Source organism: Phaenicophaeus curvirostris, chromosome 17, assembly GCF_032191515.1.
Source record: "Phaenicophaeus curvirostris isolate KB17595 chromosome 17, BPBGC_Pcur_1.0, whole genome shotgun sequence".
Lineage (NCBI taxonomy): Eukaryota > Metazoa > Chordata > Aves > Cuculiformes > Cuculidae > Phaenicophaeus > Phaenicophaeus curvirostris.
In genome coordinates, this window is record NC_091408.1 from 8,272,354 (window position 1) to 8,288,045 (window position 15,692).

At 43.3% G+C, this 15,692-nt stretch overlaps 1 protein-coding gene and 1 long non-coding RNA gene across 4 annotated transcripts in view; one reads left to right on the plus strand and one right to left on the minus strand.

Moving 5' to 3' along the window:
* Positions 1 to 15,692, plus strand: part of LOC138727932 (uncharacterized) — a 67,985-nt gene that overhangs the window by 48,565 nt on the left and 3,728 nt on the right. The gene's annotated exons all lie outside the window — the stretch shown is intronic.
* On the minus strand, positions 1,794 to 12,716 carry SLC2A11 (solute carrier family 2 member 11). Of its 2 annotated transcripts, XM_069870808.1 has the most exons (13): positions 12,490 to 12,556; positions 11,741 to 11,817; positions 10,103 to 10,201; positions 9,358 to 9,518; positions 8,352 to 8,476; positions 7,620 to 7,749; positions 7,306 to 7,454; positions 6,053 to 6,240; positions 5,644 to 5,754; positions 5,066 to 5,167; positions 4,864 to 4,939; positions 3,844 to 3,971; positions 1,794 to 3,074 (listed from the first exon to the last, which is right to left on the minus strand). In XM_069870808.1, the coding sequence occupies exons 4-13, from the start codon at positions 9,501 to 9,503 to the stop codon at positions 2,874 to 2,876; spliced, it is 1,356 nt and encodes a 451-aa protein (XP_069726909.1). In that variant the 5' UTR covers positions 9,504 to 9,518; positions 10,103 to 10,201; positions 11,741 to 11,817; positions 12,490 to 12,556; the 3' UTR covers positions 1,794 to 2,873. The 2 variants fall into 2 exon arrangements, with proteins under 2 accessions (XP_069726909.1, XP_069726908.1); XM_069870807.1 differs by lacking the exon at positions 11,741 to 11,817 and having other exon boundaries at positions 12,490 to 12,716.

The window sequence follows — 15,692 nt, forward strand, 5'->3', positions numbered from 1 at the left end:
TTCTTTCTTTCTTTCTCTGTGTTTACACTCCCTTTGGTTTGTCATTATTGTGTTGGTTACTGATGAAACTGTGGATAGTTTTGGTGACCATGCTAGGTCACTAGAGAAGAGAAGCTCCAGCAGCAGATGACAGACAGTAAGAGCTGCAGGAGATGAGTAAAGGGCAATAAAGAAGGCATTGGTGGACGCCAAAGTCCAGGTACTGGTGCAAACTGGAGTGGACTGGCTTGGACTTCTCAAGTCATGCCTTGGGTAATCAGTTATCGCATTTAGAGGAAAAGCAATTCCTGATGGCTTACTTTGAGCTTCAGTCCAGCAAAGCCTTCTGAAGCCTCACTTGACCAAGCCTGACTAAGCCTGTGCCTTCTGGGGTCAGTTGACATCCATCCTTCTCAAAGGTCCTCTTCAGCAGTCTCCAGGGTGTTTCTGTTAAAAGGCTTTTACAAGCTATTCAAAGAGCTTAGGGGGAAATTCCTTCTCCTGGCAAGTGCTGCACTTGGTGGATCCTTAGGTGCTGCGTGTCTTTGGTGTTTGGAGGAATCCTAGCTGGGTAGACAGGGACTGATCTGTGTTCAAAGTGAGAGGTGACTTGTGCAGAGCAGCATTGTTTAAGAGCAGCAGTAGTACCTATTGTTCTCTGGTGTCAATACTTGTAAGGCAATCCAGCAGTGCACAGTGATTTGATTTGTAAGCAATAATAGGAACCTTGAGTCTCTGAGAATCACTTTTCAAGATGTATTTGTGCCTAACACTTCACCTGATAAGAAAATTGACCTGGACAAGGGTCGTGTATTTTTTCAGTTGAAGATGTTTTAATTTAGTAACAATTAACCAAATTGTTAAATGTTTCAAATAAAATGTAACCAGTTAGACCAATTAAAATCTAACTGCTATTTATCTTTGCTTAATCAGTCTAAAGACTCCTGGTATCAGGCCATAGTCAGAGAAAATGCTGGAGTTTGGAATTGGTGTTTTCTGACAGGACTGGGTCTGAAACTCGGGAAGTCAAGCGTGTACGATTTCTAAACAGGCGTGTTTCATAGTGTCAGGTGCGGGTGGCCTCCTTCCTGCCAGGGCTCTGGGGAAAGGCACAACAATGCTGATTCATTGGAGTAGCCACGAAGGTGGCCAAGGTGAGGACCTCTGGACACTGGAGGACTTCTCTCAGTTTTAACCGACTCGTCTCTGACCTGTATGACCCAGCAGGGTGTGCCAGTCTCTTCAGTCCATCTGCTGCTTCCTAGCCTGCATCTTCTCTACGGCCTTGTCTTCTTTGCTTTGCTTCTGTCTCCTGTCCTTTCTCTGACTCTCACAGAAGGAATGACAGAATATTTTGATACTGTCATGATAGTACTGGCACATTTTGCTTTGACTGTGTGTTTTACTCTTTCCATCTGCTCCTTGTGCTCTCTCCAGATTATAGAAACAAAAAATATCTTCACAGTTCCCAGCTCCAGGGAGTTCAGCTCTTGGTTGCCTTGTCTCAATATCCTAGCTATTTCAAAATCTCAGTGTTGTCCTAAAGCAGAGATGCTTGCTCTTGCCCATATCTGTATATAAGTGACTTCTAAAATAGCAGCAACCACAAATGAACTAAAGTTCAGTTTTATTTTTCCCATGTTATAAAACTTAGCTAAAGAAAAGCAGTTCTTGCATAGGCTCGATCTGCCACTCCAGTCATGCCCAGCATGACAGTAACACACTTTGGATACGTTATATTTACATTGTTGTCATTAAAAAACCAGTATTTTTTTAAAAAATAGAGTTAAAAATATACTGAAAGAAACTTTAAGTACTTATTTTGACAGCGTACATGTTGTTCTTGGCTGCAAACATCAGCAATGCTGTGGCTTTCATACAAACAAAGCCAAAAAAAAGAGATGGCTTGATTTTGGTTATGAAAAAGAACTGGAAGAAACTTCCCCAGTCAACCTCATGCCTCTGAGAGGCAATATAAAATGAGCAGTTTGCCTTCCTCTGGTTAGCCGAAGAGAATCCCATCTGGGTCTTTTCCAATATGCTTTATGGAGGTAACCAAGAACACACAGCAGAGGATGTTCTGCTGTGATCTAAACCTCCACATCCAAAATAAGCTGCTCCTCACCACACTGTAACCTTAGCAGAGTGCAGGTGTAAAGCCCTACGATGCACCAGCACTGTCTGTGAGAGCAGTACAAATAGGACTAGAAGATTACTTGTGCTTTACAACATAGGACTGGAGGACAGCAAACAAGCCATGAAGAAAATCAGTCCAGGATAAATAGTCTGCAAAACAATGCCCAAAAGTCAGTTGTATAATAAGCCACTTAGCAAGTACTAGAAGCTTTCTTCCTAATCCATCTGTCACATGTTTTTATAGCTGAAAATAATTAACTGCTCACTATTGCTCAACAAGTAGAGGTCTATTTGAAATGGGAGCACCAAGACAGGGTACTGAGAATTTTGTGTCTGAAAACAGAACTTAATCGTATTAATTTCTGTGTTAGAGAGCCCAGATTCAGGGGTAAGGAAAGAAAGGCTGCTGAGATGAAAGTTACTGTTTGGGTGGGGGACAGATATAGAAGAAATACAGAAGAAATTTGCTAAAGCATTTCATTGTGTTGTTTGACAATAATAGAATAAGACATTGTTCTGTCACTCTCTAATATGGATTCTAAAATATGTATATGTTACTTCACACTAAAAACTGAAAACAGATTTTTAAACTTTTGTTGGGATTTATCAGTTCAAGTGTATATTTTCAAGGTGAACTTAAGAACTGAAGAGCAATATATTGTCCTTAACCCTCTCTCTTTCTCCCTCTCTCTCTGTGTCCCTGCAAGACAACATAACCATTGCTGAATCTCCCTCAGATAGCATCTTCCTTTCTTTTTCTATAACATGGTGGATTTGATCTCTTCAGGGCCTTTATAAAATACTGCATGAGTCTGAGCTTTGAAGTTCCATTTCTTGAACTCCTCTGAGATTTCCAGGAAGGACTTTCCCTTTGTTTCAGGAAGAAAAAAACCAATGTAGAATGCAGTGCAGATGCAGACCACAAGGAATGGGACATAGCAGAAGTGTGCTAGACTTTTCTGAGGAGGAGAAAAAAAACAAGACAGTGTTGGTCACATTCTGTACAATAACAAATAGGTCATTAATCCCTGTTCCTGCATGGACTAACTTCACCCAGGGAGTATTTCTGTGCATCCTAGAGAGGGCCTCACGTAGAATCATAGAATGGTTTGAGTTGGAAGGGACCTTAAAGATCATCTAATTCCAAACCCCCTGCCGTGGGCAGGGACACCTACTGGATCAGGCTGCCCAAGGCCCATCCAACCCGGCCTTGAACACCTCCAGGGATGGGGCAGCCACAACTTCCCTGGGCAACCTGGGGCAGTGCCTCACCACCCTCATTGTGAAGAAATTCCTCCTTATGTCTAGTCTAAATCTGCTCCTCTCCATGGATGCAACATGCCTGGATGCAACAGCTCCTCAGTGTAGTTTGGGAGGTTTGACAGCAAGAAGTGTATCTCAAAATGTCATAGACTTCTGTCTTTCTCTCTGTATATAATTGTATAGAATGGGACCCACAGCATTGGAAATTGTGGAGTTCTGCTCCCTTTCACTTCAGGAATCACATTAGGGAATGATGCCAGCATCTGTCTGAGGGGGAATTATATCCTGTCTCTAGTCCGAGCTGTTCTCAGCTGAGGGCAGAAGAGGAATATTGTTCATCTATGCCTCAAATTAATCTGCTTATGATATTCCAGGCCCTGTCTCTTTTCATGGTCACTATCAGAGCCTCTTTCTTGTACAAAACACTAAAGAGCTGCAGGAGATTGCTTTGCCTTGGGAACTCACCACAATGAATGGAAAGGCTGTTCCAACCAGAAATAGGTTGAACCAGAGCAGAGAGCCACAGATCATGTAAGCAGCTGGCCGGGACATTTGATCAAAAACCTCTGTGGGCAGAACTCCTGTTACACCAGCTGGAAAAAGAAATGGGAAGAAAGTTTATAATACTGTTGATATCGTGTTGAAAACAAGAGACCACACACTAACAAGCAAAGTCAATATGGAGTATATGAGAAAAGCAAATTATGCAGTAAATTATTCTTGGGAAGTTTTAGTTTGAATAGTAAGGACTCTCACTCTAGAATGAACTGCTGGGACAGGTTTGGTAATCCGCATTATTCTCACTAGGGTCTAACTGTGAGAATGGCTTATCATTAATTCAACCATGTGACACTGGAGGGACTGGGATATGAAATTACTGCCAACTCATGTGGCATGTGACACTGGCAGCTTGGTTCTTCTCTTACCTGCTTTCCTTCAAACTCACATAAGTGAACAGAGCCTGACATCTATTCACATGTTGAACAAACATCTGCACACACAGGCTGCATACAGCCCCCACAACCTCACAAACAAATGGGTTCCACCAAGAAAATGCATGTTAGCAGGCTAACAAATAGATGTGGAAATTGTGTTTCCAGGTATCTTCATGTAAATAATCACGTGACACAGCGATCGATCTCTAGTATTAAAGTGAAGCATTAGAAATGCTGGTCTACAGCCCTGATGGATTGAGCAGCAAATCAAAACCATCTTGTTAATTTAAAACAAGAACCACCTCCAAGTGTCATCTCAAGATGGCTGTAAGGAGAAACAACAAAGAGAATGTCACAGAGTGACTGCACAACACTGATTTACCCAGGACATGCAAGTCCCTGTGAAACAGCTGGAAACTGCCGACAGAAATTGCCTCACTGCTGTGAGTGTGTTGTGGCTAAAGAGGGTCTGAGAGTTTCCATAAGCTGCTTGCACGCATCTCCAAGCCCCTGTAGCACCCAAAAGTTTCAGTGAAATCAGGGAACTGACCTGGTCCGATTCCAAAGCTCAGGATATAAGCGAAAACGCAGGCCATGCTGAGATAAGGCATCCAGCTAAGCTGAGTCTACAGCCACAGAGATCAATGGAAAACCAGTGAGGGCACTTCCACCTTCTTGCCACCAGTAAACACCCCAGTCATACAAAACACAAAGCCCAACTCTATTCCAGTTTAATAAGTAAAGTTTGTTACCTGCTGGCTGAGAGCAACCATGAAGACAATGGCCCATCCTGCCATGAAGATATATCCCCCCAGGAGCAGTGGCCTCCGACCAGCATAGTCTATAACCATATTCTGCACAAAGTAACACAGTGAAATAAGGCATGGTATTTTAACGTCTGTTTATACTTCCTGCATGCTCCCTCTTCCCATTTCAATACTCTGTGCTTAGCTCGCTCTACAGCTACTGTAAGGATGTTGCCCATTTCTTATTTAAAAAAAGAAAGGTCATTCAAAGGAAAGGATCTCCTGGTAGGAGTGAGGGAAAGGTGTTCAAGGGAGATGAGGATGTCCTGGCTGCAGCCTAAACCCTTCCACTATCCATACGGACACAAAGTAAGAGAGTTACGCTTCTTAGAGTTTTCAGACTGTGATCATGATGGAGTGTCTGACAAAATATCTGCATGAACCTATCTGGACATGTTAAACTGCCTGGCTGCTGGGCATAAAGGGCTTCCTCGGCATGATAGGATGTAAATCTCAAATTTGTAATTTGCAGCCTCCTCACTGTGTACAGCCTGCACAGCAGGAGAGTGCATTGAGAGTCTCACACAGGTGATGGACGCGATCAGTTCACAACTCCCTGTGCCAATTACAACATATGGGATTTTGTCCTGAGGAATTCCAGCCTCTTGGAACACATAAGCTGCATAAAAATACATCTGGGGAGAGAAGAGAAAATAGTAAGGGATAACATCTGAAAATACATCTCATTGTTTTTCCTGAAAGGCCACAGACAGAATGACTAAAATGTCATCAAACAGGTTATTTAGACAATATCCCTCTGAATCTTGCCATAAGCCACAGGTGTACTTTAGGAACCAGGCATCTGAGGTGAGAAAACCTCCACAGGCAGGGCAGACCACTGTTCTTTCTTCTCCTGCAGCAGGAATGCTAACTTGTACCCATGCCTCGTGATACAGCGCTGCCACTGATAGCTGTGGCTGCCAGCCTGCTTACCGAGTCATTCCCACAGAGCTGCATGGCGCTGCTCAGCACAATGATACTCATCAGCTGCCACCTCAAAGCTGGATTTTGGAAGAGTTCCCAAGGGTTCTTCGCTCTCTGACCTTTAGCGGCAGCCTGTTCAGCCAGCATCTCTTCCAGCTCCGCACTCAGGTCTCTGTTGCCTCTGAGCTTCTGCAGTGCTGCAAGGACAATGGAACCTCTTATTCCTTCAGTTTGCTTGCTCTACAGGCTGAAGGATGAAGCAGCAAGTGATGGCTGCAGAAAGCTGTAGTACAGAATCTGTGATCATGGTGTTTCTTTCACAGAGATGGCCAGGTGCTGTGCACCCGGTTGAAGGATTTAGAGGAAAGTGAGGGCAAATCCCTCACCATTGTTTAACAAGAGAATACTTCCAGCCAGTGCCATTTCAGCAGCCGTGCTTCTGACTCGGATCTCAAGTGACTTCCCTGGGAAATGGAGGTAATCAAGGTGTTCTTGGTACACAGCACACACTTCCTGAAAACTAATTCCAGATGCTCTGTATACAGGGATTTTTATGCTCCAAATCAAAGCAAATCTCTTAATATGAATTGGCTTCAGATTTGGTCACGAGCTCTTCAACCAGCATTTACTTCATTTCATAGTTACAAAACATATTCACCATTGTAAACCCAAGTCCCACCTTTTGACCCTACCACTGTAGCTAAAAAAGTTTTTTGAAGGCAGATGCCTTTCAATTACCTCAATAGATCAAAAATATATTCTTTAGGTTGGAACTTGGTATGAAAATTCCTAGATGCAAAAGTTGTGGTACCATTCTCAAAAGGTCAGGGCCCAAGACTGTGGACAAAAGCAGGGAGCAAAAAAGTGTAGATTTATCTCTGTTCAGAATCACTTTGGTTGTTCATACAAATACATACCTGACCACCACCTGGGTACTGATGAAGGGGGCAGCTGCCAATGCAACTACAAACTTCGATGGCACCACATATTTTGTACAGAACAAATATGGTCCTTTCATTTAGAAAATGTCATCCATGGGACTAGTGATGTGGCCATGGTATTGAGCTTAAAGCTTTTACGTTCATCTAAAGAGGCTGGCAGAGGCACCAAACAGAATATTTGTGTCAGAAAGAAGTCTACAGTTCAGTCTGCTTGGCACTGAGCACGCTGGATTGTATGTAAAGAATATGCAATCAACCTTCTCACTCTTTATCTGCATGGTCAGAAGATCACACAGTGAGAAGCTGTCACCCTAAACTCACCAGAGATGCAGGATTCTTTATCTCCACGGTCAATCAAGAGGTATCTAGGACTTTCAGGGAACCAAGGCAGAGCCATGAGTTGGATCAGGGCTGGTATTACATTGCTGGCTAAAAGGAATGGCCAGGTCTCCTCCCGTCCTAGCAGCTCCCTAGAGAAAAAGAACCAAATGAACAAAAAAAAAAAACCCTGATCATAATTTCCACAGTACACTTTACAACCTGGCAAGTGCCCAGCACCAGAAGGGTAGCAAAGAAAAAAAAAAAGAAGAAGAAAAACTTAATAAGTATAAACTGGACTTCTTGCTCAACCTTACCTGAGTCCAACAACCTGCCCCAGCACCAGCCCCAGGGCTGTAAATGATGCAGAAGTCAAGGCCACGACTCCTCTGAGCTTCTTTGGGGCACTTTCCGCCAGATACATGGGCTGGATGTTCATGCTCACACCTGGGCAAGGCAGAAACATGCTGACCTCAGCTTGCAGGCAGAGATGAGGACAAATGCAGTCAGCCACCTCTTGAGGTTGCCAGCTGGGCTTTTCTGTGGCAGGCCACATGTTTACTGATCTACCAGTACCGCTTATTTACCCAAGCCTTCAATTTCGCTCTTATTTATTGTATAAAAGGTACTTTTCTACCTTTATATTAGTGGATAATGAAACAGAAAACTGCCAGGGTCTCAGTCGTATGGTCTTTTCAGCACCAAATGCAAGGTTAGAGGTGATGCTTCCCTCTAGTCCCCCATTTTGAGGGGAAAGATTGTATTTTAAGTCACTTGTATCAATCATTATTTCCTTGGGGGAAATTCTATAAAAGCTTTAATATGGGTGCTTATGCTGGTGTATAACTGATCAGGATTTTCAGCTCAGTGACCTGTGTAGCAGACCTCCCCTCCTGCCTCGTGTATGCTTTATGAAAAAGTCCTTGGAAGCAAAATATAAAATCTGTACATACAGCTTCCTCATTCACTCACATGTGTGCCGTCAGACTAGAGGACTAATTGATACTTATGATCGTGTTTATCATGTTAGGTTTCTCACGTTGCCATACCTGCATTGACGCCAGTAAAAAATCTGCTGAGCATAATCATTTCAAAGGATTTGGCCATTCGGCTGAATCCTGACAAGACTGCAGCTATGATCACAAAGACATTGTTCAGAAGCAGGGACATCTTCCTTTAGAGAGAAAAGAAACAGTTATGAACATGTGAATCATGTTTTGTTACCAGATAAAGCATTTCACATGGCAAATCCAACCGGCCACTCCTGGAAGCTGAAGGTGGGCTGCTCAGCTCCATCCCAGAACAACCTGGTTACCCTACATGAGGTGTTCATGTGCAGATGGCAGAACAGCAGTTTTGGTATCTTGTTATGAAAACAGGAATCGGCACTGACAGGTGATCTGCATGGCTGATACCATTAGGGTTATTTCTGACTACCAGCATGACCACAGGGTGTCCCTGCAGTCCTGGCTTTAGGCAGCTGAAGGCATCATGAGGTCCTCACCCAGGTTCATTGCTCTTGCACTCACACACAGTTTCCATTTGAGTGGAGAGCAGTATTCCTTCAGTAAGTCATGTGTGTTTTGGTCTGAAAATGCCAATTTGTTGAAACACACATTTTTCATGCAATAGTGTGATCTTTATGAAACTTGTCACAAAGTTTTCATGTGACCCAGGAGGCATTTCTGCCTAAAATCAGGTAAAAAAAGAGAGATCTCTTGATCTGTAATAGCCAGTAATTCTCTCTAGTCCCAGCTCGCTGCTCTCCCTCCTCTTAAGAAGTCAGTCGTTCATGATGGGATATGATTTTATTCCAGAGCTGTACAAGATGAAAACTCTAAACTTTTCCTTGAATAAGGACACCAAATCCTTTCTGGATCTTCACAACCATGAAACAAGTAAGCCAGTTCAGAATGTCAATAGCAGACTGATCTGTGATAGAAAACATGGTTTTTTTTATTTTTAACCACTATAGGTATTGTGCTGTAGGGCTCATAATTCCTCTTGTACTAATAGAAGTGGCAAAGCTCAAAATAAAATCCAGCATCCTCTTACCTTCCCAACGCGATGGCCATGGGGCCAGCCACAACAGCCCCCGTGAGTCCTCCCAGAGGGTACACAGAGACAGTGAAAGACCACAGCAGCAGTATCACGTTGCTCTCAAGAGGAACGCCTGTGCGCTCCAGCCAGGTTTGATTCATGAATGTCTGAATATACTAAGAGAGAAGGACAGTGCTGCATAACCATGACACAGAGATGAAAGACACTGAGAAATGTAAAGGTTTCCTTATTAATATATGTGTTTACTCAGTGTTCACATATCCAAACCTTTGGTTGAAAATGGCCTCCAGTTCCCAGATGTCTTTTTAGCAGGGTTAAGTGCATAAAACTATAGCTGTTGAAAAGCTGTACTTGGTCTATATTTGTATGTAGCTATCCTGGATAATTAAAAACTGTATTTAATGGGTCCAACTTTGAATTTATGGGCATAAGTCAACTTGAAAGGATGCAGGTTGGAGAATTTTAGAGTTTAGAATTTTGGATTTTAGAATAAAGCAATTGAAACATGGGATTGAAATGAATTCTTGTGGCACAAGGTCCTGCTCAAGGGTGGTTCTTGACCACAAAGTCCTGTACCCCCAGCTGTGAACTCTACAGAGGGAACAGTACATCTTTCCCTTCTCACTCTCAGCATTAGCAGAGTGCACATCTTTGGTGTCAGGACATTGTTTAGAGCCAGACTGAGGACACTAAGGAAGCGTCTGTCTGAGGAGGAGGCTCTCAGACCAGCAATGCTTACTGAAGTTGGAGCATTGATGATGGAGATGTTGTAACCATACTGGAAAGTGCCTCCAATCCCAGCGGCACATACTGTCAGGATCAGGATCTTGTTCTGGAGCTGAAAAAGATGGATAGAGTAAAATAGTTCAACAGGTATTTGTCCCGTTCACACTTTGTGTCGTGTGAAGATTAAAACAAACTACAAATGCTACAAGCTACAAAGAAATACAGCTTTTTTATATCCCTCAACTGCAGAATAGATTCATTGCCATTCACAGAGATTTTGGACTGCTTTGGGACAAAGGCATGCAAATGTCTTTGGTTTAATATTTAATGTGTATGTTTACAACAAGTCAGTGCAACAACAGTAAACACTGGTTGAGACTGGTGTTATTGCTTCAATTAATTCAATTACAAAAACCTCTACTCACATGATGAATTATTCAAGAAGCATTGCCCAGGTTTAATGGCTTCTGTCTCATTTTTAGCTAAGCTCTATTGGATGGAGCTTCCTTGTGATATGGGAGATTTTCTCACAGCCATTTATATCCACTGCATTTCTGATTCATTGACACACTATTCCTACACATTCTTGTGTTTAGTTGTCTATAATTGTATATTCAGCCAGAATATTTTCTGTATCTTCAGTATTATGATTTGGGTGAAATATATGGCAGACGGGAGGTGCTGTTCCATGTTCGGATCTCCTTGAGGTCATGTCTTCACCAGTCTTGCTCATTGCTTATATTGCCATCTAACATCCCTGTTATGCTTTAGGAAGCACAAACAGGTCAATGGAGCTGCTTCATGCAACATTGTGGGCTCAGGGTCTTGGTACAAATGTGAGGCATCTTGCCTTTTTGGAGGGCATAGAACAAGCTGTTCTGGCTGACGCAGTACAGCAACTGTGAGCTCGTTGGCTGACTTGTGAGGAAAAAAACATGAATCTTTTTACTCCTTGCAGCAGGATGTTCTGAGTGCTACAGCATAAATGGGTGACCCACATCAGTACAACACTGTGGCCAGCTGTGGAGAGACAGGGCTGCTGTGTAGAAACTTTCTAAGCAGTTTTGTTGATCTTTCTTCCTATGTCATGTTTGTAAACCTCAGGTCATTCTTGCCACTATTGCCTGGACATTTTCTGGTGTGCCTCTGCCTTCAAACTGACCTACCACTTCTATAGAAGAGCACAGCTGAGGGTCAGCAGCACCATGTCTCCGTGTTCACCTCACCATCAATGAAGAACCCTTCCTTGTTGCAGCCACAGCATCCTGTCGGTTAGTCTCTCTCTCACCCCCATTCTTGCCAGTTCACACGTATTTTGTGCCTGTGCCTTTGATTTCCCCATCTGTATGTGAGAAACTGTGCCTGGCAAACTGTGCCCTGATGGTGTCCTTGGACTGGGAGCACTGTCCCACGTCTCAAGACCACTCTAAGCTTGCTGGGGGGTCTGGCCTTTAGCCTGACACCTCCTGCACACTGTTCTGGGTGGCTCAGGGCCAAGATGGCCTTTGCCAGTCTCTTGCTTGCAAACCCCTCCCCATGGGGCAGCTGTGGTTGACATGATGAGCCTGTGCTCAGGCTTGGCTGTTCTCCAGTTAGTGCAGGGCACCTCAGGCTAGATTGTGTATTGCTACAGGAATATGACCCCACTGACCCCGAGAAGAACTTAGTTAACCCAAAGCTGGGGAGCTCCTTCAGCTTTACCTGATCATTTTCTTCTTACAAAGCCATCTACCAAAGATAAGGAAAGCTTTGCTCTGTCTCGCAATAGCTTTAAAATCACAGATTCAAATAATTTTAGTTTTGTCCTTTCCTTAAAGCCTTTCCTTGTAAATAATTTCTACACCAGCCTGAGACAGGACATTCTCTGAGGACAGAAATGAAGCCAAACTGTTCCAGAACTGCATCAAGAAGAGGCGAAGATCTCTCCTGTCCCAGTTAGAAGCGGATACATTTTGCTTGCACTGTCCTTGGCTACACCACTTCCTTGTCTTGTTACTGAGACTTGAGCTAAAGGTTGTGCACCTGCTATCTCACTCTTCCCAGTTATTCCAGCTCTCCAAGTGAGAGAGCTTTCCTCTCCCTGCAGTAGCACATTTCTTCTTTTTTTCATCACAATACCTAGGAATGTAACACACCTGGTCATTTTCCTGCTTCCCCTAGAGAGCACATCCTCTATCAAATCCTGTATCGTAGAGCTCTTTTGTGGTCATGACTTAAAGGAAAATGGCTTTCTTCTCCCTTCAAACAGTTCTTTGCCCAGAGCTGAGCTGTATTTGCAGGGTGACCTTCTCAAACCTTCCTTAACACCCGGGTGGGTTCTGCATTATTGTCCCAACCTTACAAAAACTGAAATTAAAAAAAAGAGCTGTCAACAATAATAGTAAAATAGGCGGTTTTTACCAGTCTCTGCAGCTTGTTCATCCTCTTCAGTAGGTTTTCCTCTGTCTGCCAAAGCCTCTGGTACTCTCAGCAGTGCTCTAAAGGATTATTTAAATCTCCAGCATAGGAATGTGTATTTAGTCACCCATTACATTAGGGTAAGACACTTGACTTGGCAGGTGCTTTGCCAGCTGATTTACATTCGCAAAATGTGGCTGCATGTTCATTAGCAAGACAGTTCAATTAATTTTGTTGAAAGCACATGACAATTCAGGGAAATGATTCTGCAGGAGCTGTCTAATCACCTTCAAGGCCAGTATGGCTTATGGCATAAATTCCCTCTCAAAATGTCTGGCACAGTTGCCAAGTAGCACTTGTCTGATTAAGTGGCAAAGAAGTAACTACAGCTTTTATTCTGAGTGCATTTGTCCTGGAACCTGATTTAGTATCAGAAAGACAACCCAGATTATTTCCCTTGGTCCTGTCAGTGACAGGAATGAACAAACCCCAAACCTTTCAAATCCCTTACTATGCCAACCCCTTTTACTGTGCTCCTGTCCATGTCCTGGTGTCACAGAATGATGTGCTGTTCCTGGCACAGGGCAAACAGCAACTCTTACAGCACTTGATTTTGTCATCAAACAGTCATCTCTGGCTCTCATTTCACAGGAGGCAGAGGGCTTTGCTTTTACAGATGCTGTGTGACTTTTTTTTTTTTTTTGCTTCTGAAGTGAATAATGCACAACATGTATCACATGATGTATTGCTATATTAAAGTGCAAATTGCTTAATATGTAGTATATCTACATAGAATGCAGCATTGCTGTGAACCTAGTGCTGAGGTGGGCGTGGGAGAGCAAGCTGCCAGGGGAAGAATGAGTATCTGGTCAAAATATTCTCAGCTTCTTTTGAGTTGTCACACCCTCTCACCTAGCATTATCCTGCAGTTCTTTAAGCCTTGCTCTCCCTACAGCCTCAGAGCGTGGGGAGAAGAGCCCTTCTGAGGGCAACAGGGGTTGATCATACCAGGACTGTAACTGCTTTTGTGCTTGCGAGACACTGAACAATGGATCAACTGAGCTTCACCATAGCTGTTCACCAAGATGTGGTGGAGAAGCCTTTGTACATTTACGTACATTTATGTCACACCTCAGGAGTAAAAAATTGAAACTTAGTTCTTTTTTAATGTCTTGGTTAAAAATTAAATAACTCCATGTAGCAGAAACCCCTCTTTTAGCCCCAAGATGCTCAAGTTAAAATCTAATGAGTTGAAAGTGTTTCACACCCCTATAAAAGCGTCTTCTACAGTGATCTTTCATCTTTGTCTTTTGGCTTATCTTTCAGTAGTGTGTGAGTTTTATACTCTTACCTTGTTAATTACCCATCATTTTAATTAGAACAGAGTAGCTGAGAGGCCTTGTGTTATGGGTTTGGCTCATGTAGCAGTTGCTTATTGTTCCAGGAATGGTTCTCTGTTCCAGATAAGCTAAAGGAGACGGTATGGCAGCAGTAATGGCAATGATAGGCTTGTTTCTCTCTGTAAAAAGGAAAGGCACTCTCTGGCAGAGGGGGATGCTGCATCCTCATGAATCGTAGGGATGGTGTCTATTGGAGATGGAGGCATATTGCATTGCCAGCAATAATAGCAAAGGTGCTGTTTCATAAGATATCAGGTCTTTAACAGTAATGATGGTATTTTAACAGCCTTTCATCCTGAGGAGCGTGATTTGTAAGGGGCCTGACAGATTTCAAAGCATTCAAGATACCATTTTTTAAATGCCTCTTTGTCCCGGCTCAGGGACACCTGAACAGAAATATAAACCTGTTCCACAGTGCAGAAGAGCTCTCTTATGAAAGTTTTAAGTAGGAATGTGGTGCTGCATCAGCTGTAGCCGCTAAGTGGCAGGAGAAGTACAAAATTTGCAACACGCCAGCAGTTGCTGCCTGTGGCTGGGTCAGAGGACTACTCCAAACAGCTTCAAAACCGGTAACTTGTTTGCTACGGAAATAGATGTAACTGTACATAATTGTACAAGTTAACAACCACTGATGTATAGTTTCAGTTGCATCTATCAAGAACAGCAATTTATTAAAAAAGAAAGGCTCTAGTTTCTTCCTGTTTTTTCTGAATGAGAACAGGTTTGTTTAGCTCTCTTCCAGGAAGAAAAACACAGATTCAGTATTAGGCAAGAACTTTCTCCTTTTTCCTAGCATCTTATAAGCAGAGATCACCTAGTGCAGGTCTTTGCACCCTCAGGTAGTGCATACAGGAATTTCAGCCTGTGGCTACAAGGTGGGATGTCCTTGGTTGGTCTAGTCACTGAGATGTGTTATGAGAGTCTTTGAGGTACAGGGTGAACATTCCATTTCTAGCTCTCTAGACAGTGGTGAGCATGTCAAAGCATGCCTCTAGCTGAATAAGAGCCGAAGGAATGCAGCTCACCCAGGCAGTGCGGTCTCCATCTGCTCTCTGGGCCGGTGTACCATGAATCTGATCTGTCTGTCTCATTTCTGTTGCTGCTTCTTCAGTTAAACATAGAAAATATATCTTTCTGCAATGGCTTGGTCATGGACTGCCTGTTTAGACCATTGCACTGTTTTATTTTTCCAAGGGAAGTATGTGCACATTCTTCTATATTACAGAAGATGAAGTCAGTATTCAGCACAGTCCAAAGGAAATCCTAGAGGCACTTGACACCAATGCACATGGGCAGGATGAGAGAAAACTTAGCCCTGGTGCTTTTATGTGGTGGTTAAACCAGAGAGCTTGCAAGCTGTGTAATGACGTTAAGCAACTGCCTATGGGCAGCTCTGGTCAGAGAAGGGAAATAACAAGTGAGCATACGGCAGCTCCGAGAGATGGGGGAAGTCCTGAGGACAGGCATGGGATGCCTTGGGCTGTGGCACAGGCTGTTCACCAGCCTCCCTGTTCCAGAAGGGGGATAAATTGGTTGTTGCTATGGCTAGATCTGTCTGTGCAGCTGGCTGGCTGGAAGTGGGAGCTCCTGGAGGTTGTCCCTTGTCTTTTCTGATAACGGCCACCTTATTGAGGAGCGGGTGGATTGATTTTATTCTCCTACATCGCACCTATATGCCTTGTGCTGTGGTGCTGACAGGTGTTCACATGGCCTTTTTCTAACTGCCTTCCTGCTGAACCTTTAAAATAAAAAGCATTCCCAATGTTCAGTCCTTAGGATAAGTTCTCACAATTTCAGAGTCACAGT

Bases quoted from the DNA above. Each gene is read 5' to 3' on its own strand.
- SLC2A11 (XM_069870807.1), bottom strand. From the start codon at position 12,510: ATGAACAAGCTGCAGAGACTG. The intron at 6,241-7,305 runs GTGAGTTTAGGG...TTGTCCTTGCAG, and splicing joins TAAAGAATCCTGCATCTCTG to CACTGCAGAAGCTCAGAGGC. The intron at 5,168-5,643 runs GTGAGACTCTCA...TACTTTGTGCAG, and splicing joins TGATCGCGTCCATCACCTGT to AATATGGTTATAGACTATGC.